The following is a 22,977-nucleotide window of genomic DNA, read 5'->3' as shown; positions in this document are numbered from 1 at the left end:
CATTAATGAGGGGGCAGTAGATAAAACCATAGTGAATAGCTCAGTGACTTTTCACAGAGCAAGCATGCTGTGTGGCCATCCACTCAGAAAAAACACTACTAGCACTTCAGAAACCCAGGGTGGGGGGATGCTTTTAAAATTTGGGGATGGTTGTTTTGTTGAGGTATAATTAACATAGAAAAAAATACACAGAAGTATATATTTTGATGAGTTTTGATTTTACGTAAGTGACTTCAGCCAAGGTGTAGAAAGTTTCCATCACCCCAGAAAGTTCTCTTATGTTCCTTCCCAGTCCATTCTACCCTGGAGGCAAATACTGTTCTTATTTTCTAAAACTATAGTTTAGGTTCACCTTTTCTAGAACTTAGATACAAATGGAAAGGGGGATGATTTTAACTTGTAAAATACAGAATGGAAGAGTGGAAATTCTGATTCTGTTACATCAAACAATGTAGACATTAATATTCCTTATAAAATTTTTCTTCCCCTAATCCTTAAAGAGTGGCTCATTCCAACAGAATTTTAGTGCCACCCCTTGGACTTTGTTGTTACGGGAGCAGACCTTTGTGAAACGGCACAGTCTAAGAGAATGCATTGTGTACCTGGTTTCATGTACCACACCTGGAATTTCTCTTAATCTTTCTTCTTACCATAGGAAAGTAAAACAGGATTCAATTGTATTAAGGGAATGTTGATCTTTAATATTTTTCTTCTGTGTTTTGATAGTTACATTGTTTTTGCCAAAGGGGATTGTGGGCTTTGAGGATCTGAGCCCCTTCTCTGGCGTTTGTAACACTGGGCTCCTTACCCTTATTTAATTAGGTCCTGGGCCCAAGCCGGAAGCCCCCGCAAAGCCCCCTTCCAGACCTGTGGACACCTGCGACAACTTTGTACTACCAGAGTTGCCGTCTGTGCCAGACACGCTACCGACTGCATCTGCTGGTGCCAACACCTCAGCATCTGAGGACATTGACTTTGATGATCTTTCCCGGAGATTTGAAGAGTTAAAAAAGAAAACCTAGATCTCTTAAGCCAGGCAACCTCCAGGCTCTGGGATTTGAGAAGGCACTGTTTCTCCTTGTAACAAAGAATCTCCGTGCAATTCTTTTTCATCTCTTACCATCACTGAGCACACTTTTCCTTTGGGCTCTCTTCCTGCTCTAAATTCTGCTGCTTTCCAGTTCTCTGTTGCTCTTAAGAGACTAACAATTAGAGTCAACGAGGCCAGAGCAGCCTTGGCAACCTTGCTTGTTCGTCTCCTTTGAGTGTGATCCCAGGTTCGCCCATCACCTGTCCTGTCCCTCCGCAGGGAAAAGGTGAAAGCATTGTAAGGAGAGCTGCCAAAGATGGCTGGACACGGAGGACATTACTTCATGAAGTCTCTCTCAGTCCTGTGCTGAAGTTCTAGATTTAGAAACAAACCCCTCTGTACAGAGGGATTTGTGGTGAGCAAGAATCAAGACAAAAAGGTGTGATATGAATGGGAAGAGAGACTGATGCTGGAAGCCTCTTTAATAGTTCTTGGAAGCTGGGTCCTCTCATTGGCATATACACTACTTCTTGCTGCAGGGCATTGTTCTACCTGGATCCAGTTGCAAAGTTTATTTGGAAAGTTGAAGGCTTCTCTTAGTTCTGCTGGATTCTCAGGGAGCCCTCCGTGGCCTTTTGCTTTGAGTGCTGTGTTCTCCTTTTACCAGAGGGCAACACTGCATAAATTCCTGTTTTTCCCCATAGCATGTTCTGTTGGATTGCATTTACTGGCAAATGGCGGACAGGTCACATGTTGGGCAGAAGTCACCATTCAAGGCTAAGGTGGGCTTCCAGGTGCCTTAATAGAAGTACTCAAATCTCTTGGGTAGTGAGCTGGAATGCCTACAGGAGAAGAAGGGTTCTTGTTTTCATTTGAAAACTTTATGATTAAGAGAACCTTTAAAGACTGATTTCAGAAAATTTTTTGGTGCCCATAAAAAACGTGGCTGTAGTTCACTACTTTCCTAGATGGATGAGACTATTACTATTGTAACTTAATGTGCTCCTTTTCCCTGTAGATAAGGCTGTCCTTCCCCAGAGGGATGGTTTTGGGATCAGAAGGTAGGACTCTGGCTTATGTGTAGTGTAATGTATATACTTGTTTCAAGCAACTTTAGTGTTTTTGATTGGTTTGTATCTATCTCATAGCTCAGTAGCTGATAATAAAGTTAAAAATTCTGTGCCTTGCTGAATTTGGTTTGGTCAAACGATGAGGTGCACATTTGGATTTTAGTGGAGATTATTTTAAGCAGTGACCCATCCTGGGCACAAGCCAGACCTTAACTCTTTGGTTCCCTGGGTCATGGGGATGCCTGCAGCAGCGAGGAGCCCATTTCAATCTGTGTGTGTGTGTGTGTTTTAATGTTTATTTTTGCAAGAGAGTGAGCAGAGGAAGGGCAGAGAAGGAGACAGAATCCTAAGCAGGTTCCACACTATCAGCACAGAGCCCGATGTGGGGCTTGAACCCATGAATCATGAGATCATAATCTGAGCCGAAATCAAGAGTCAGACGCTTAACTGACTGAGCCTCGCAGGCGCCCCTCAACTTCTGTATTTAAGCCTAGATAGCATTTGTGAATTTGCTTGGTTACTCCTCTTGGACAGGGCTCTCCATTACCCAAACCTCATGCATTTATCTTTAAAATAAGCTGCTGTCAGGGCGCCTGGGTGGCTCAGTCAGTCAAGCGTCTGACTTCAGCTCAGGTTATGATCTCACCGTTAGTGGGTTCTAATCCCTGTTGGGCTCTGTGCTGACAGCTCAGAGCCTGGAGCCTGCTTCGGATTCTGTGTCTCCCTCTTCATTGCCCCTACCCCACTTGTGCTCTGTCTCTCTCAAAAATAAACATTAAAAAAAAAGTAAGCTGCTGTGAGCCCACTTGTGATTCATTTGTATTTCCGACAGCCATACTGAAACATTGGTGATGAGTGTTTTTTTACTTGTTGTTTGGCAGCAGAGCTGGATTATTCTGTATCACTCTTACAGGGTTAACCCTTTCCTGACCGTGATCTATAAACAGAAGAACTTGCAGCCACGGGGGATTTTGATTCCTCAGTGATTTACAAAATTAACAGTGCATTATATATAAACATTGGTAATTTTCTAAACTGTGCCATGCAAAGATAAGTAATAATATGCTAAGTAGTAATAAGCCAGGGTGGGAATGAACATGATTAAGATAGTTCATTTTTTAAAACTCCACTGTTAATGCCCATTGCTATCATGACCATTTGCTCATGTGTTCTGGTGCCGCTGGATTCCTAGCAAACTCTCTGCAGCACCATCTGTGAATGCACCTTCTTTTAGAGTCTGTTCAAAGACAAAAGGAGAAGAGTGGGGGAAATTAACAATTGATCCTGATGTTGGAGAGAAAAAGTACCACAAGATACCAAAAAAAAGTATGAATAGTAATACTGGAAATTTCCTTTTATGATTTACTGTCAGGCATTGGAGTGTTTCTGCTAAATAGCGGAGGACCAGGTGTTTATAGGACAGTGGATATAGAACATAATATAGTCTTGGTAAACTGGGTTTCCTATAAAAATGGTTGGCAGAGACCAATAAAGGGAATATGCTAATACTGTGCATTATGTCCGCCTAAGAGCAGCAACAGTTGAGCTTTTCCAATGCTAGAAGAATCATGACATTTATATTTCAGTTACTGAGAGACTTACCTACCTTAAGGGACTTTCTTTACCAAAGGCCATGAGGATGACAAACAAAAAGGTTAATGATCACAAGTACTATCAAGATGACACTGGTGAGGATCAGAAAAGAACCCAGGATTGGCTCTAAAACAACAACCTGGAAAGAGACAATAAAATTTTGAGTTTAAAGATTGTCAGTTTAATTTCTACTTTAAAAATGTAAGTTATATGCTTATGTTTGGGATATAGTCATATAAAATATTTGGTGGAAACTTGGAGAAGCAAAATTATTAAAAAGGAAAATACTTTTGAGTGGACAGAAGAGAAAGAATGATAGACTGGGTGGGTATAAAAATAATTGACTTCAGTGTTTTCACAGGTAAACAGGTGAGTCACAATAGCAGTATAATTCAAAACCCATGTGAGTTTTGGCAGTTCTGGAAAATATAAACATGGAGGTTTGAAAGAGTAGCAAAAGGTTACATCAGAAATCCTGAAAACTGTCTCTGCCGTTCTATGACCTCTACTTTAAACACAGGAGCATTCTAATAAAATTTAACAGGTTAACCATAAAAACTGGCTTTTTAGTCTTTTTTTTCTTTTTATTTATTTAGAAAATCCCAAGCCAGGCTCAAACTCATGAACTGTGAGATCATGACCTGAGCCAAAATCAAGAGTTGGATGCTTAACTGACTGAGCCACTGAGGTGCCCCTAAGTTGGTTGTTTTTTTAAGTGTTATCTTTAAAAGTGTAATTGCTGAGTTTTGCCTGTCTTTTCAGCATAAAGACATCTCTCAAATACAGGGTTACTAGAGTGGTTTCCATAACAGCATTTTAATTTACATGTTCATTTTAACAAATGATGCACTTTTTCCCTTGATATTTTGGCTCATTCACTGTTGCCACTAGGGTACCGTTAAAAAAACCAAACAGCCCAACAACTTAGAGGGTGAATGTTTATAATAAATACCACTGTGATGGAAATCTGTATGACCAAATATATCCTAGTAACAATACATCATCCACTTAAAAGTGCTTAATTATAGCTACTCTATCTAGGTCATCAAGTAACTTGAGACAATCTCAGATTGTGCTGTAAGACTTTGCCCAATAAGTACACTCCATTTTCCCTTCACATTGTATATGATTATGATTAAAGCAGAAAAAGAGTTAAGTCAAAAAGGAGGTGTTAGCAAAAGCTTATTGTTGTGATTGTTACTTCCTTAAGAGCTTTAGTAAATAAAGTGTTCCAAGAGTGATGGCTTCATTCACTAATTTGAATTGTCGTTTTTTTCTGTCCTAATCAAATCTATATATGCTAGGGTTACAAATCCTCATCTAGGTTTCCTTGTTCTATCTTTTTTAAGTAGGCTCCGCACCCAATGTGGGACTTAAACTCCTCACCCTGAGATCACGAGTCACATGCTCTACTGACTGAGCCAGCCAGGCGCCCCCCTACTTTATTTTTTATACTTTTTATACTGAATAGAAGAGACTTGTGTTGGTAGTTCTTAGGGGGAGAATACAAGCTGTCTGAAATGAGCATTTATTAACTATAAACAAATACTGCAGTTCTTTCTGGAATTATACCTGCCGAATTTTCTTAAAAGTATACTTCATTGTATACCTCAAAGGGCCATTGAGACAGAAACAGCAAATAATGTTAATCTGGGTAGGTTATGAGAGTATAAATTGAGGCCTAGTGTCCTGGCAATAAGTCTAAGAATACAAGAAATGAGGAAAGTGGGACTAGGTGCTTGAAAAGGGCACATTTCTGAAAGTAACAGCCACTCAGATTGTATTCATAGATAGCACCATAAAATGGAAAGGCAAAGGATCTACTCTCCCTTTTCCAGTGTGCAGTGGTGCAGAAAGGGCTGCTTTTTTTGTAAGCAATTCTCCCCTTAAGTGTAAAAAACCAAATAGAATCCTGCGGGAAAACTGTGATGGGGTTTTTTACCTCCTTGTGATGAGAGATTCCCATGTTGAGACCAACAGCAGTCACTGCTGAGCTGAAAAAAGTTTGGTAGTCCCAGATGCTCCATCCAAACAGCAGGTTAAACTGGAAAGGACAAAGACCAGTCAGGAGAAGGTAGACAGTAATGAAGCTGGTTTCAGTTCTTTCCCTCCTGAGGTGCTTGATAAGGAGGCCAACACAGAACCAAAGAGAATGGAAATGAAAGAAATGCTTTAGTGGCCATTCAAATCACTATGCCTAAAAGAAACCCTCCCCCACCAACACACACACACACACACACACACACACATTTCCTTTTTAATTACGTAGTGTTTTCATCAATTAATTTGACCTTCACATCAACCTGTGAGCTAAATTTTAGATGAGACAAATTTCTGCATTTAAGTCTCACTACTAGTTAAGTATGGAACTATAAAAGATTTCTTCACTCTTTTCTCCAGAACTTATTGCTAACTTGAACTGATGGTTTCTCATACAGTGCTTTTTCAGGGAGGCAATGTGATTCCAAGGACAGCACAGCTTTTAGGAAAAGGCAGTGGGAACGAGGGCTTACAGCAATGGCATAGCCTGTCAGCAGGATCAGGATGAACAGCAGGAAGCTGTCCCAGGCTTTGCTGGGTGCTCTGACGACCTGCAGCCTGGGGTTAGGATCCAGCAGGTTCCACCCAGGCTTTGCTGGGTGCTCTACTGACGACCTGCAGCCTGGGGTTAGGATCCAGCAGGTTCCACAGCTGAACAGTTGCCAGTAGAACCAGGAAGCCCATGAGGTGAACGACTGCTGAGTTTACTTTTATTGCCTCATGGAAGCTGATGAACCTGTACCCAGCAAGGCTGACAGTCACTCAGGTGAAGTGTATGCTATCCACTTCTCCAGCTGAAGTGTAGCATCTCTGCAAGTCCTACTGGGTCAAACACCTGTTGATGTCAGAACTCTTCTTTTCAGTGTCGCCTCTGGTACTTGTGGATGTGAGAGCACTGGCAAAAGGCCATGTATTTGGTTGGGAGATCTCCAGAAGCCCTGAAGTGCAACCCCTAGGAGATTACTCCAAATTCATCCTGCAAATCAAGGCCAGCCTCGCCCACTGCTCCGGTTTGAGTTAAATCTCTCCTCAAAAGGAGAGGAGTTAGCCTAAGGAGATGTGCCCTTATGCTACTCTGTTTTCTGTAGGATAAATAGGTTTAACAGTGCTGAAAGTAGAAAGATGATAGGTAAACTAGACGGAAGGGTGTTACATGAGAAATGCATTCACAATCTTGTATTGCAACTTGGAAAGACCCCATAGAGCAAGTTGGTGTCTGATCACAAACTGTCCCAGTGTCTAAGACCTAGGCAGTGCCATACAGCAAGATGGACCTCAACTGTCAACACGATTTAACTGCACAGACACACTCCCTGCATAAACAACCCTCTGTAAGTCTGACCTGGAACATTGCTTCATTACACAGATCAACAATCCAGACTAGTGACCACTGAAAAAGTCAAGTACCACATGGCAATACTTGGCCTGGGAAATAGATGCTCCTCCCCATGGGAAAGACCAGAGAAGGTGCCCAAAGGGGCACCAGATGTCTCTTAAGTAATGGACAAGCTAATGCATGAACATCCCTACCCAGAAAGCAACCCTCTTTGGATTTAAAAAATGCACTGTGTTGCAGTTTTATTTAAAGCATGATCATTTGTCATGCCTTAGGCTTTATTCTTTGGTCAGGGTGCAAAATATAACTAATTCCAGGTCCTTGCTGTGTAAAATTTGAATGTATTATCCTTGACAAACACATACCTAAGTATTAGGAAGACAGAGGACATTTTCAATATGATTGGCAGTATAAATGGTTTCTTGTTAACTGTCTTCTCAGCTGTGGACATTAGTCGGAGTTCTGTTTTTAACTCTGGTATACAAATATAGGTCTGATAGAGCAGTGGAGGAGGAAAGGGAGTTTGAAAGGATACTTGTGAGTAATCAGGAAACTTTGGACGTTGACTAGGAATAGGCTTTGCTCCTTAGTCTCCTTCTTACCTGTTACGGTCATAGTGGTATTGTGCTATGTTTTTCTTATGCAGAGAAGTAAGCTTCATGTCAAGACCCAGGATGACAGCTAATGAGGCTTATGCTCGTGTCCAGGATGTTTCTTTTCCTAGTGAAGAACCGCCACCTCTGCTGTTTCAGCCAATGACCCTAAACACAGACGCCACAGTCACTACTGCTTGCCTTAAAGATTAGCCAGGTCTCTCCCTAACGAAGTATTTTAATACTGGCAAAACACTAAGCTGAGCACTTGTCAAATCTAACTTGAACACACTGGGTTATGGTCTTGGTCTGCTCTGTAGTAACTCAGAGCCGCTGCTTACAGAAAAGTTCACCTTTTCCACTACAACTTTCATTGGATACATTATTTCATTTTTGTTGTTTACATTTAAAAAAGTTTCCAAATTCGTTTTCAGGCCTGAAAATAAGACAGGTATTGGCTTATGACAGATTCTCTTTTGGTGCAGTTACCTGTACTTTTGAATACTTGCTCTATTTATTCATATTTTCAATTCTTGGTTATTACCTTATATAGGGATAATGCAACTGTACACAAAAAATATTCCTTCTAGAGATTAATCCCTTAGCTCTTGAAAACTGGAAGAGCTACTTGGTGGAAAGCCAGTCACCTTTTAACTGAATTCAGGCTCTGGAAAGGACCAAAGTCATAGCCCTAATTCTAATAATAGCTCATTGTAGAGCTCCCCTGATAACATTTGGAAACTTCAAGAATCTTTTACATCTAACACTTTAAGTTCACCTGTACGAAGGCGTAGTAACAGACTAGGAGATAACAGAGGACTTGTGAGATAACAGACCAAAGTCCTTCTTGGATGCGTCCAGCCTCAGAGAGGTGAAGAAGGCACCTGAGAACAAAGAATACCTGGAGTCAAGAGTCCTTAAAGCTTGTGCCCTCTTCCTTTCAAACTTGTCTTTGAAATCAGTGCAACGATTCCTGGATTATCTGTTACAAATGTTCCTGAATCTCTACATTTTACTTGGTATTTCCTCTAGAGCTGTCACTGGATATTAGCTGAGATCATGCATGTGTCGGAGAAATGTGCTGGCTGCACTATCAATAGAGTGAATGGGTATATTGGTGACCCGACCATGAGGGCAGTGTCTGACTTCACAGCTATTAAAGGTGTTATCCTTGCCAAGCCGGAACAGGTGCAGAGACACACTGACTAGTTGTACTCTTGCAATATGATGTTTGGAAGAGAACTGACGACCGTGATGTAAAGTGTGGGGAGAAGGGAAAGCTACTTAAAATACACGTTCCGAAATCAGTATGCTTTGAGCCATTTCAAATTTACTAAGTGTAAAGCACTAATATCCCATGAATACTAATAGTATCCTGTGAACACTCAGATGTTTCTATGATACACTAAAAAGCCTCAGATTCCACCCAGGACAGTGAGACTGTTGTGTATAAAATCATGACAGGTCTTGTGACTATAAACTTTCATAAGGCCCCAAAATATTAGAATTAAGATGTGTCCCTTAGTAGAAAGTACATTTAAAAATAAAAGGAATTCCACTTCACAGAGTTACCTCGTAAGACTGGGACTTTCCCATGTTTACCCCTTTTTATTATTATTTTTTTAATTTTAATTTTTTGGGTAGTTACTACTAATGAAAAATCCTATGAAGACCCACAGGAAGCCTTCACGCTTCATCTAGAAATAAATATAGAAGTCTAAAATTCCTGATTAAACACCTGATAGTAAATGGAAGGATACTGGGGCGCAAATTCTGGGGAAGATAAAGAGAAAATGAAGCTTGACGAGGACAGACTTCCTGTTAAACGTAGGGGAACTGAACATACTAGTTTCCCTCTAATCTCATAAAAAGGCCACTACAGTAATAGTGAAGGCATAAAGAACAACCCAAAGAAAAAGAGGAGGGTAGAGACAGCAACAAACTGCTGGAAGCTGGACAACAGAAGGATGACACTGAAAGCAGAGTCAAGAAAGCTGAAACCTAAATCAGCTGTGTAAAAACCCAGAAGCAAGCCTAGAAAGGAAAATTACAGGCATCAGATACTTTTGAAGGTAATGTCAGGTGGAACTGAAAATACAAGAATTGATTGCAAGATCCCAGATTTCCTTCCTCATCATTTGCAACAAGGTATTAGCTACCCATCCTGCCTTCCACCACCCTAAAATTAAAGGTTTATTTCCTACTGATGTTGAACTAGAGAGAATCTGAAGTCAGGGGCACCAGGTATGATCTACTAGAAAAGAATTAAGAGAAAGTTTTTATACCGCTTGGTGAGATGCTTCCCAGGCCCCTTTCTCCACAGGCTCTGAGAGGTCCAACAAGCCTATATCCTCAAGGCAGGAGTTTGGAGGGTCCCTCTATGTGAAAACTGTCCCATAGACCTAGATAACAGTTGACAAGCTCTTTCCATGTGCAAATAACTTCTAAATAGCATTTATTTGCTTTTTACTGTCCCCCTCTTCAATATGAAAAGCTGGCCACATGTTTGAACCTCTTACACTGAAAACTGGAGATCAAAACAAAACAACAAATCAAAAAATAAAAGCTTGGCAGCTCTTTCTGCCCAAGGGTCCTCCTGTCTCTGTCTGTACTTTAGTAAAATCACTATATAAATAAATAAAACTCAGAGGCATCAGAGGAAGGGAGCAGGGGAGGAAAAGGAAACAACAAACCCTGTAACATCCTCACAGTTCAGAGGATACTGCATCCATAAAAGAACAGGACACTATGAAAAAACAAACAAACAAGGACAAACAGTTCTTAAAAATTGAAATATAAAGATGAATGCTTCAGTTCTAAACCATTTCCAAACCATTTATTGAATTTAGTTCCCAGAAACTAGAAGAAAAAAAGATGGAAAAGCAAAACCAAGAAAATCAAAGGATCAGTCTGGTCACTCCAATGTCAAAATTCCAGGAATACCAGAAAAAGAAAAGAGAAAAATAGAGAAGAAATTAATAGAAGTCTGTAAGAAAATTTCTCAGAGCTTAAGGACACATTTCCAGATTAAAAGACTCACCTTGAAGAGAGAAAATTCTAAAAACTTTTGAGAGCTGGGGGCATCAAACATCATTATACATCTTAACAACAACCTGAGAAGCTAGAAAGCAATGGAGCTATAATTTTCAAATTCTGTGAAGACAACTGTTTCCAGAATTGTTAGCAATCAAATGTTATGGCAGAATAACATTTTGAGACATGGAAGGCTTCAAAAAATTAACTACTTTTGCACCTTTTTTACTAATTTTGCACCCTTGCAGTAATTTCCTGGATGATGTGCTCTAGCTTAAATGATAAAGTACAGCAGCAGAGGAAAAATGGGATCCAGGAGAAAGATCCAGCAGAGGAGAGAGGTCAAGGTAATCCCTAGGGAGATTCCAGGGTGAGTGCTATAATGCAGACCTAGAAAATAACCAATCTTTACTGTACCAAAAGGATGGAGGGCCCTAGAGAGGTCCTTTTATCTGTTAAAGGTTAAAATGAAGGTTACTTGACACTTTTTGAACAGAATGAGATTTTTACTTTTGGAGGAGTTTGGAGATGACTCAGTGATAGATCCATGCAAAACCAAATGGAAAAAAAAAGGGGGAGGTAATTATAAACTCTAAGGAAAAAGCTGTAGAAGAAAAGAAATTTAACTAATATGTTACATGGCTCATATTTGAAAAATCATTTGTATAGTCACAATTTAATATTTATTTTCATTATTACTATATTGGGATAAGGAAAGAGAAAAAGTGTGTATGTGTGTGTTAGGGATATGCATCGGATATAAGAAAGTTAAATGTTCATCAGTAGAGGAAAAAAGAAATAGATAATACCTACAACTAAAAATTCATGAAATCGTTAATCATGTTAATTTTTAAATTTCAAAGAACCAGTTTAAAAAGCTGGAAGGAGCTGTCTCTGGGAAGGGCCATGAGGTGGGGAGGAAGAGAGGACTGCTAGTTTTTGCCTTGAACTATTTGACTTTTAATAACTTTAACTTTTTTTGTTTAATGTTTTTATTTATTTTTGAAGGGGAGAGCACGAGTGGGGAAAGAGCATGAGCAGCTCCAGGCTCTGAGCTGTCAGCACAGAGCCCGACGCACGGCTCGAACTCACGAACTGTGAGATCATGATCTGAGCTGAAGTCAGACGCTCAACCAACTGAGCCACCCAGGTGCCCTGATAACTTTGTCTTTTAATGGTATGAAGAAACTGAGCCTTCTCCTGTGATACGCAGGTCAGAGAGAGAGGGGAGAAGAGGTCTTCATACCCATGTTGTTGGACTCCAAAATCAGGGTCCCTGCACACAACAGGTTCACATTAGCAGTGAAGACCACAAATTGCACAAAGAGGCTTTTGGTGCAATGGTCAAGCCAGTGGCTCTGTTCAAGATGCTGCAGAACTCTGGGAAGACGGAGAAGCACGCTACCAGCTACCTTCTCCATTCAACCCTGCAAAGGAGAAAAATGCCCTGGCATCTCCAATATCACCTTCGTACCAGTGTAGTATGCAAAGCTACATCTCCAAATCTAGTTTACCTATTAAATACTATTACTAATGTTCAAACTTTCACTAGTGTTAGTTAACACTAATATAAACTTAGCTACAAAGATGAAGGTTTTCATAATAGTATTCACACCAAACTTCAATGTTCAAGAAAACATATTTGGCATTTAACATCTAGGGTAGAATTAATTTTACGTCAACCACCTATTACTCTACTCCTACTTCTAAATGTTAAGTGCTAATCTTAACAGCTATTCAGGTTTGAGAGGGGTGGAAATGTCATTTGGTTGGCATCGTTGTTGTTTTGTTTAATTTTAGAGAGAGAGCAGGGGAGAGAGAGACTCTTAAGCAGGGAGTGTGGAGCCTGACACAGGTATGGATCCCATGACTTTGGATTCATGACCTGAACTTTGGATTCATGCCCTGAATCAGATGCTCAACTGACTGAGCCACCCAGGCGCCCCAGCATCATTCTTTTTGAGTAAATTCTTGCTGTAAATTTAAATGAAGAGATAATTTAAGCTTTTTCATACATAATGACAAAGATTTTTATCACATACACATATAAAACCATTCTACAAATCTCTGGCAATTTAACTTTGAATCTTGGATGATTATGGTTCATAAAGGGCAATGATGCCTCTTAAATTTGAAGATTATAGTTTGCCTAAACTAGAGATACCTGAATTGAAATTGGTAGGTGTTTTTCAGATGAGAAAAAAAAAAAAAATGAGTTTGGGAAAACTGCCAAACCAAAACATACCTACAGTTTGAGGTTGAACAAGGAATTTTCCAACTAAAAGATACATTTCCTTAAAGTCTAAAAAGTATTTACAAGTGTAGGAGACAACAGAGTAGCATTATAGTGGCTGTAGAAATTACTCAAATGGGTCCTTAATTCCTAATTGCCCTAAGAATGGACAAAAGTGCACATCTTGCTCACCTGGCTGCAGTACTGGAACTTCTTCCAAGTCTCACAACATACCCTCCTCCTGAGTAAATGGCAAATTCCCCTTGGATAGGATAGCCACCCAGTATCTCTTGATCCTGATAACGCCAAATGCTGTCTGACTTTGTGATGTTCGTATCAGGGGAGCCCCCGTTGACTCCACAGTTCTCTGTATCCTCCTGATCTTGTGAGATGGCTTCACTTGTTCTTGGGGAGATACTCCAGTTGGGAGAAGTATGGCACCAGGAACGTGAATGTGATGAAGCAGAACATTGCCCAAAAGAAAGGAGTTCCCATCAGTAATAAATCCTAATGAAAGAGTACAAGAAACTGTTTTTAAAAATACTTCAAATTAGTAACAGAAAATGCCCTTTTTTGCTATTTTAAAAAACAGAATTTGGAATTTCTGCTAATGCAACCGGACAAGAAGATGACTGAAAGCCGTCAGTAAGATGGTGAAACAGGAGGCCCTCTGCTTGCGTCTGCTCTTAGCAACAATAATTTGGCAACCATTCTCAGAAAAAAAAGTATGTTTGTGGGAGCCTTGGGATCCAAAGGTAGGGAGTTGTGAAACCCCAGTGGAGTCCAAGACTGACAAAAGGCCATTCTGAGAAGGCAGGTGCGTGCCCAGGTGGCTGACTCACAAACTGTGGTCCTGACGACAGACTCAGAAATAGCTTTGTCCCCCTATGCACTCGGCTACAGCACCTTTCGGTCTTGGTCCTGCCACCAGCACCATGCACCAGGAGACTCCTGCCTGTGTGTTGGATAATAGACCTGCAGACCTCAGTCCTGACCGTGGACCATGAAACAGCTTGTGACCCAGTGCCAGTCCCTCTCAGCCACAGTTCAAAGGTTCCTGGAGACAAACTCACCAAACTCACTGGAATGGCCCTCAACTAGACTCCAGCCCCTCCTGGCTATAGAACATGAGCAGTCCTGCCAGTCCAGAGACCTGCTGGGGGACACACCCGTTAATGCTCCTGGAGACAAGCCTAGCAACCATGTCTGAGTTTAGATCCTGAAACTTCCTTCTAACTTGGCTCCAGGCCATCCCAGCCATTGTCAGGAAGCCGTCCCGCCCACTGTGGGATCGGGTGGGGGACACACTCATCCATCCCTCCAGAACCAGGTCTGTAGACACTGGTCCTGGCTGTGGATCCTGAAGAGCCCTGGGAGGTGGTTCCAGTCCTTCTCAGCCACAGTCCAGGGCCCATCTCACCTGCCCAGGGACCCAGCAGGAGCCCTTCCAGGAATCTGGTGGGAGCCACACTCATTCTTGCACCTGATAATAGGCTTGCTATATGCCAACTCTGAAGCAGACCCTTGTCCCAGTGCTAGTCCTAGTGAACAAGGTTCTGGAGTAAGTCCTGTTCACCCAGAGACCAGATAGAATCCACACCCACCTAAGCCTCTGGTAACAGGCCCACAAATTGTGGACCCCATTGCAGATGTAACAATAGCCACAAGACATGGCTCCATCCCAACTCAACTGAGATTCTGGAGGTAATCTCATTAGCCTTGGGAAACGACAGAAGAAGGTCTTTACTCGTCAAAAACAGTCTGGAAAGACTGGAAAATGTGTTTGCTCTTTCAAGTGCACAAATACGAATGCAAAGCTATATGGGTCACAAAGAATGACTCCAGAGAAATGAAGATCTATGAACTGCCTCACAAGAATTCAAAATAATCATCTTAAAGAAACTCAGTGGAATACATGACAAAACAAATAAATGAAATTAGGAAAACAATGCATGAACAAAATGGTAATTTTAAGTTTATTTTGAGAGAGAAAGAGCACGTGTGCATGTGAGCAGGGGAGGCACAGCAAGAGGGGGAGAAAGAATCCCAAGCAAGCTCTGCACTGTCAGCGCAGAGCTTGATGCAGGGCTCGAACTCATGAACCATGAAATCATGACCTGAGCTGAAATCAAGAGTTGGATGCTCAATCAATTGAGCCACCAAGGTACCCCCCAAATGGTAATTTTAATAAAGAAGTAGAAACCACAAAAGAGAACTAAACAGAAATTCTGGAGCTGAATAATACAGTAATAGAAATGAAAAATTCAATACAAAGCTTCAACATCAGACTTGATCATACAGAAAAAAGAATCAGTAAATTTGAAGATAAGTCATTTGAAATTAGCCAGTTCAAGGAACAAAAAGAAAAATGATGACAAAGAATGAAGAAAGCCTATAAGAATTCTGGACATTGTGAAAAGAACAAATATACATATTATGGGAACCCCAGAAAGAGGAGAGAGAGAAAGAGGCAGAAAACTTATTTCAAGAAATAATAAATGAAAACTTAAAGATATAAACATGTGGGTACATGAAGCTCAAAGGACCCCCCAAGTCAGATCAACCCAAAGAAGCTTATCCTGAGACACATAATAATCAAACTGTTAAAACTCAAAGCTTGAGAATTCTGAAAACAGCAAGAGAAAAAATAACTTTACACGCACAAAGAAACCCCCACAGTCTATCAGATTTCTTAGCAGAAACCTTGCAGGCTAGAGGGAGCAGAATGACATATTCAAAGTGCTGAAAGAAAACAAAAAACTGCCAACCAAAGCCACTAAACTCAACAAAACTGTCCTTTGGAAGTGAAGGAGTGATAAAACCATTCCGACCCTCACACAAGATTAGGGTAGCTCATCACCACCAGATCAGTCTTACAAGAAATGCTAGAGGGAATTCTTCAAGTTGAAAGGAAATGATGCTATGTAACAAAAGGAAAGTATACAACTCACTGGTAAAGGTAAATACATAGTCTAATTCAGAATATGGTAATAATATAATGGTTTATAAATCACTTTTATCCCTAGTATAAAAGTTAGAAGACAACAGTATTAAAAATAACTACCACTGCAATAATTGGTTACTGGATGACAATATAAAAAGAAGTAAAGTGTGACATCAATTGCATAAAGTGCAGGGGAAGGAGAAGAAAAAGTATAGAGGGTTTTTCTTTCTTTTTTTCCCCAATATACAGGCAGCACAATCTTGTTTATTTTTATTTATTTATTTATTTATTTAAAAAAAATTTTTTAACGTTTATTTATTTTTGAGACAGAGAGAGAGCGAGCATGAACGGGGGAGGGTCAGAGAGAGAAGGAGACACAGAATCCGAAACAGGCTCCAGGCTCTGAGCAGTCAGCACAGAGCCCGACGCGGGGCTCGAACTCACGGACCACGAGATCATGACCTGAGCCGAAGTCGGCCGCTTAACCGACTGAGCCACCCAGGCACCCCTATTTTTATTTATTTTTTAAGTAATCTCTATGCCCAGCAGGGGCTTGAACTCACAACCCTGAGATTAAGAGTAGCATGCACTACTGACTGACAGCCTGCCAGGTGCCCCAAAGTATAGAGTATTTGTATGTGATTGAACATAAGTTGTTATCAGGTTATAGGATGTTTCATGTAAACCTAATGGTAACCATAAAGCAAAATCTATATAGATAGATACAAAAAAAGATATAGGGAAGGGAATTAAAGCATACCACTACAAAAAATAAATAACAAAGGAAGATAGCAAGAGAGGGAAAAAGGAACAAAGGAGCTGAGAAATAATCAGAAAACAATAAAATGGCAACAGTAAGTTCTTATCAATAATTACTTTAAATGTTGAGAATAAATTCTTCAGTCAAAAGACAGAATGATTGAGTCTGGTAAAAATACAAGATCCAATAATATACTGCCTATAAGAGACTCACTTTAGTTTTAGGTACACACCACAGGTTGAAAATGAAGGTGTGGAAAAAAGATATTCCATGCAAATGGTAACCAAAAGAGACCAGAAGTAGCTCTAACTTATAACAGATAAAATAAAATTTCATTTAAACTCGGGCACAACAGACAAGGAAGGTCACTTGTGATAAAATGATAAAGGGCTCACTTCATAAAGTGAACAAAACAATTATAAATATATATGCACCCAACATTGGAACACCTAAATATTTAAAGCAAATGTTAACTGAAGGAAGAAATAGACAGCAATACAATAATAGTAGGGGACTTCAACAACCCACTTTTAACAATGGGTAGATCATCTAGACAGAAAATCATTAAGGCAACAGCAGACTAGTTACCACTGTGGACCAAACGGACCAAACAGATCTATTCAAAACACTCCATTCAACCAGAATACTTGTTCTTCTCAAGTGCACATGGAACATTCTCCAGTGTACATCCTAAGTGGGGCCACAAAGCAAGTCTTAACAAATTTAAAGATTGAAAGCATGTATATCAAGTATCTTCTCTGACCATAATGGTATGAAACTAGAAATCAATAACATGAGGCAAACTGGAAAATTCACATATACACAAAATTAAACAATACAGTTCAGAACAACAAATGGGTTAAATGAGAAATCAAAGGGAAATTATAAAGTACCTTGAGACAAATAAAAATGGAAGTATAAATGTTGTAGAGAGGTCCTAAAGGTGCGATGACGAGAGAATTGGAAAGCAGGGGCTGAGACTGTCCAGGAGCTGAAGCAGCGGTCCCCTGGCTCAAGCCTCTTTTATTTTTGCAAATTGTCTGATAACAGCAAGCACATACAACATAGTATTTGGCATCCTGACAGGTCCTGCACCTGCAGCGTATTCCATACCAGGTCATGAGTACATCTGGTGCCAGACAAAACATTCTTATCCCAGGCCTGGTGCCCATATGATATCCTTCTGGAGAGAACGTGCAGTCCCAATGGCTTTCCACCTGGGAATGGAACTGCTTTTAGTTCCTTGCCGCTCTGTCCCTTTCCTTCAGGACATTCTTACGGTGCCTCCAGCTTCTTGTTCTCCAACAAAATGTCATGCCACACTTAGGGGATGCAGCAAAGGCAGTCCTAAAGTGGAAAGTTTATAGTAATAAACACCTACTTTATGAAAAAGGAAAGATCTCAAACAAACAAGCTAACTTAAATCTTCAAGGAACTAGTAAAAGAAGAACAAAGTCCAAGGTTAGCAGAAGGAAGGAAACAATAAAGAGCTGAAATAAATGAAGTAAATACTAGAAAAATAGAAAAAAAAACAATGTTTTTTTGAAAGATAAACAAAACTGACAAGCCTTTAGACTGACCAAGAAAAAAGAGGATTCAAATAAATAAATTAATGAAAGGAGACATTAACATTGGTATCACAGAAAAACAAAGGATTACAAGAGACACTATGAACAATTGTATGCCAACAAACTGGACAACTTGGAAGAAACGGATAAATCCCTAGAAACACACAACTTATCGAGACTAAATAATGATGAAACAAAATATCTGAACAGACTAATAACGAGTAAGGAGATTGAAGCATAAAACAAAAAACCGCCCAACAAAGACAAACCTAGGACCAGATAGCATCATGGATGAACTCTACCAAACATTTAAAGAATTAACATCAATCCTTTTCAAATTCTTCCAAAAAATTAAAGAGGAGGGAGCAGTTCAAAATTCACTTTATGAGGCCAACAATGCCCTCATACCAAAGCCTAAAGGAAAAGAAAATCACAGGCCAATATCGTTCATGAACACAAATGCAAAAAAATCCTCAACAAAATGCTAGCACATGAAGTTCAAAAACACATTAAAAAAAATAAAACATACATTGTGGGGCACCTGGGGAGCTTGGTCAGTTAAGTGTCTGATTCTTAATCTACACTCAGGTCTTGATCTCAGGGTTTTGAGTTCAAACCCCACTTTAGGTGCCACGCTGGATGTGAAGCCTACTTACAAAAAAATCATACATTGCAATCAAATTGGATTTATCCCTGGGATGCAAGGATGATTCAACATAAACAATTCAGTAAACATGGTATACCACATTAGCAGAATAAAGGATTAAAATCATGTGATGATCTCAATAGATGCAGAAAGAGCATTTGACAAAATTCAACATCCTTTTGCGATAAAAACTGTCAACAAATTAGGCATAGAAGCAATGTACCTCAACATAATAAAGACCATGTATGTCAAACCCAAAGCTAACATCATAACTGTGAAAAGCTTAAAAGCTTTTCCTCTAAGATCAAGAATAAGACATGGGTGCCTACTCTTGCACTTCTATTCAACATACTATAGGAAGTCCTAGCCAAAGAAATTAGGTAAGAAAAAGAAATGAAAAGAATCCAGATAGGAAAGGACAAACGTAATTGTCTGTTTAAAGATAATATGATCTTATACAAAGAAAATCCTATAGATCCCACCAAAACAAAAACAAATACAAACCTGTAAAACCTATAAATGAGTTTAGTAAAGTTATAGGATATAAAATCAATACACACAAATCAGTTGCATTTGGTTACACAATGAACTACCCGAAAAAGAAATCAAGAAAACAATCTCACTTACAAGAACATCAGAAATAATAAGATACTTTGGAATAGATTCAACTGAGAAACTAAAAGATACAAAGTATAAGACACTGATGAAAGAAATGAAAAAGACACAAATAAAATGGAAAGATATCCCATGTTTATGGATTGGAAGATTATTGTTAAAATGTCTGCACTACCCAAAGTGACTACAAATTCAATGTAATCCCTATCAAAATTTCAAAGCACTTTTCACAGAAATAGAAAAAATAATTCTAAAATTTATATGGAATCACCAAATATGCCAAATAGCCAAAGGAATCTTAAGAAAGCAAAGCTGGAGGCATCACATTTCCTAATGTCAAACTACAGTATAAAAGCTATAGCATGGCACAAAAACAGACACATAGACCAATGGAATAGAACAGAAACCCCAGAACTAGACCCACAAACGTATGGCCAACTAATCTTTGATAAAGCAGGAAAGAACATCCATTGGAAAAAGACAGTCTCTTTAACAAATGATGCTGGGAGAACTGGACAGCAACATGCAGAAGGTTGAAACTAGACCACTTTCTCACACCATTCACAAAAATAAACTCAAAATGGATAAAGGACCTGAATGTGAGGCAGGAAACCATCAAAACTCTAGAGGAGAAAGCAGGAAAAGACCTCTCTGACCTCAGCCGTAGCAATCTCTTACTCGACACATCCCCAAAGGCAAGGGAATTAAAAGCAAAATGAATTACTGGGACCTTATGAAGATAAAAAGCTTCTGCACAGCAAAGGAAACAACCAACAAAACTAAAAGGCAACCAACGGAATGGGAAAAGATATTTGCAAGTGACATATCAGACAAAGGGCTAGTATCCAAAATCTATAAAGAGATTGGATACTCCACACCCGAAAAACAAATAACCCAGTGAAGAAATGGGCAGAAAACATGAATAGACACTTCTCTAAAGAAGACATCCGGATGGCCAACAGGCACATGAAAAGATGTTCAACGTCGCTCCTTATCAGGGAAATACAAATCAAAACCACACTCAGATATCACCTCCCGCCAGTCAGAGTGGCCAAAATGAACAAATCAGGAGACCATAGATGCTGGAGAGGATGTGGAGAAACGGGAACCCTCTTGCACTGTTGGTGGGAATGCAAACTGGTGCAGCCACTCTGGAAAACAGTGTGGAGGTTCCTCAGAAAATTAAAAATAGACCTACCCTATGATCCAGCAGTAGCACTGCTAGGAATTTACCCAAGGGATACAGGAGTACTGATGCATAGGGGCACTTGTACCCCAATGTTTATAGCAGAACTCTCAACAATAGCCAAATTATGGAAAGAGCCTAAATGTCCATCAACTGATGAATGGATAAAGAAATTGTGGTTTATATACACAATGGAGTACTACAGGGCAATGAGAAAGAACGAAATATGGCCCTTTGTAGCAACGTGGATGGAACTGGAGAGTGTGATGCTAAGTGAAATAAGCCATATAGAGAAAGACAGATACCATACGTTTTCACTCTTATGTGGATCCTGAGAAACTTAACAGAAATCCATGGGGGAGGGGAAGGAAAAAAAAAAAGAGGTTAGAGTGGGAGAGGGCCAAATCATAAGAGACTCTTAAAACCTGAGAACAAACTGAGGGTTGATGGGGGGTGGGAGGGCGGGGAGGGTGGGTGATGGGTATTGAGGAGGGCACCTTTTGGGATGAGCACTGGGTGTTGTATGGAAACCATTTTGACAATAAATTTCATATATTGAAAAAAAAAATAAATGAGCACTTTGGAAAATAATTCTCCCAGAAAAAATAAAATAAAAAAATAAAAGCTATAGCAATCAAAATCGTGTGGTACTGACATAAAACAGACACAGAATGATGGAACTGAACAGAGAGCCCAGAATCACCTCATGCACATACAGCCAATGAATCTGTGACAAGTGTGCCAAGTATAGACAATAGGGAAAAAGATTCAACCTTCAACAAATGGTTCTGGAAAAACTGGGTATCTATATGCCAAAGAATGAAACTGGACCCTTTTCTTATGCCACATACAACAATCCATTCCAAAAGTATTACCAACTTAACTCTGAGACCTGAAACTGTAAACTCCTAGAAGAAAACAGGGCTCCTTGATGCAGGTCTTGATGCAAAGCTCCTTGATGCAGGTCTTGGCAATTCTTTGACTAGGACATCAAAAGCAAAAACAAAACAAAACAAAACAAAACCAAGAGGGACTACAATAAACTAAAAAGTTCCTGCACGGTGAAGGAAACCACCAAACCATGATGAAATGGGAGGAAATATTTGCAAATTATGTATCTGGTAAGGGGTCAATAACCATAATACACAAGGAACTCATACAACTAAATACCAAACAAACAAACTTAAATGACTGATTAAAAACTGGTCAGGGGCACCTGGGTGGCTCAGTCAGTTAAGCATCCAGTTAAGCATTTGACTTTGGCTCAGGTCATGATCTTGTGGTTTGTGAGTTCAAGCCCCACATGGGTCTCTCTGCTGTCAGCGTGGAGCCTACTTCAGATCCTCTGTCCTGCTGCCCCCTGCTCCTCCCCTGCTGTGCTCTCTCTCTCACACAAAAATAAACATTAAAAAATTTTTTTTAAATGGGCAAAGGACTTGAATATACATTTTTATCAAGAAGAAAAGTGGCCAACAGTATATGTAAAAATCACTAACCAAAACCACAATGAAGTATCACCTTAGACCTATTCAGATGTTGTGTTTTTTGTTTTTTTTTTTTTTTGTTTTTTTTTTTTTGTAAGTAGGCTCCACTCCCAGTGCAGAGCCCAATGCAGGGCTTGAACTTACAACCCTGAGTTCAAGACCTGAGCTGAGAACAAGAGTCAGATGCTTAACCAATTGAGCCACTCAGGGACCTCATGATGGGCTTTTATCTAGAAGATGAGATACTGGGGCGCCTGGGTGGCTCAGTCGGTTAAGCGTCCGACTTCGGCTCAGGTCATGATCTCGCGGTATGTGAGTTCAAGCCCCACGTCGGGCTCTGTGCTGACTGCTCAGAGCCTGGAGCCTGTTTCAGATTCTGTGTCTCCCTCTCTCTCTGACCCTCCCCCGTTCGTGCTCTGTCTCTCTCTGTCTCAAAAATAAATAAACATTAAAAAAAATTAAAAAAAAAAAAAAAAAAGAAGATGAGATACTGAGCGTTGGTGAAGGTGTGAAGGAGGGAACTCTGTGCACGGCTGCTGGGAATGGAAATTGGTGCCATCATTATGAAAACAGCATGGGGTTCCTTAAAAAATTAAAAACAGAACTACCATGTGATCCAGCAACCTCACTCCTGGGTATATATTGAAAGGAAATGAAGTTAATATCTTGGAGAGATATTTGCACTCCCATGTTCATTGCAGCATTATTCATAATAGCCAAGATATGGAAACAATCTAGGTGTATGTCAGTGGGTTACTGTATAAAGAAAATGTGACACACGCAAAGAAATCTTATTATTTGCTACCACATGATGAATATGGAGGACATTGTGCAAGGCAGAATAAG

At 39.9% G+C, this 22,977-nt stretch overlaps 2 protein-coding genes across 6 annotated transcripts in view; one reads left to right on the top strand and one right to left on the bottom strand.

Moving 5' to 3' along the window:
• The window catches only part of IST1 (IST1 factor associated with ESCRT-III), a 50,510-nt gene extending 45,568 nt beyond the window's left edge, over positions 1-4,942 (top strand). For all 5 annotated transcript variants that reach the window (XM_049622541.1, XM_049622545.1, XM_049622544.1 and 2 more), the window contains one exon: positions 823-4,942. In XM_049622541.1, coding sequence (XP_049478498.1) covers positions 823-1,022 — 200 coding nt within the window. In that variant the 3' untranslated portion in view covers positions 1,023-4,942. The remainder of the gene's footprint in view (positions 1-822) is intronic.
• PKD1L3 (polycystin 1 like 3, transient receptor potential channel interacting) overlaps positions 3,263-22,977 on the bottom strand; it is an 81,576-nt gene continuing 61,861 nt past the window's right edge. The window contains 11 exon segments of the mRNA XM_049622977.1: positions 3,263-3,337; positions 3,467-3,563; positions 3,707-3,745; positions 3,747-3,832; positions 5,636-5,737; positions 6,207-6,253; positions 6,306-6,469; positions 7,672-7,749; positions 7,751-7,830; positions 8,441-8,505; positions 8,508-8,635. Coding sequence (XP_049478934.1) covers positions 3,263-3,337; positions 3,467-3,563; positions 3,707-3,745; positions 3,747-3,832; positions 5,636-5,737; positions 6,207-6,253; positions 6,306-6,469; positions 7,672-7,749; positions 7,751-7,830; positions 8,441-8,505; positions 8,508-8,635 — 961 coding nt within the window.

Source organism: Panthera uncia (assembly GCF_023721935.1).
Source record: "Panthera uncia isolate 11264 chromosome E2 unlocalized genomic scaffold, Puncia_PCG_1.0 HiC_scaffold_20, whole genome shotgun sequence".
Classification (NCBI taxonomy): domain Eukaryota; kingdom Metazoa; phylum Chordata; class Mammalia; order Carnivora; family Felidae; genus Panthera; species Panthera uncia.
Note: the sequence above shows the minus strand (reverse complement) of the source record. Positions and strands in the feature narration are given on the sequence as shown.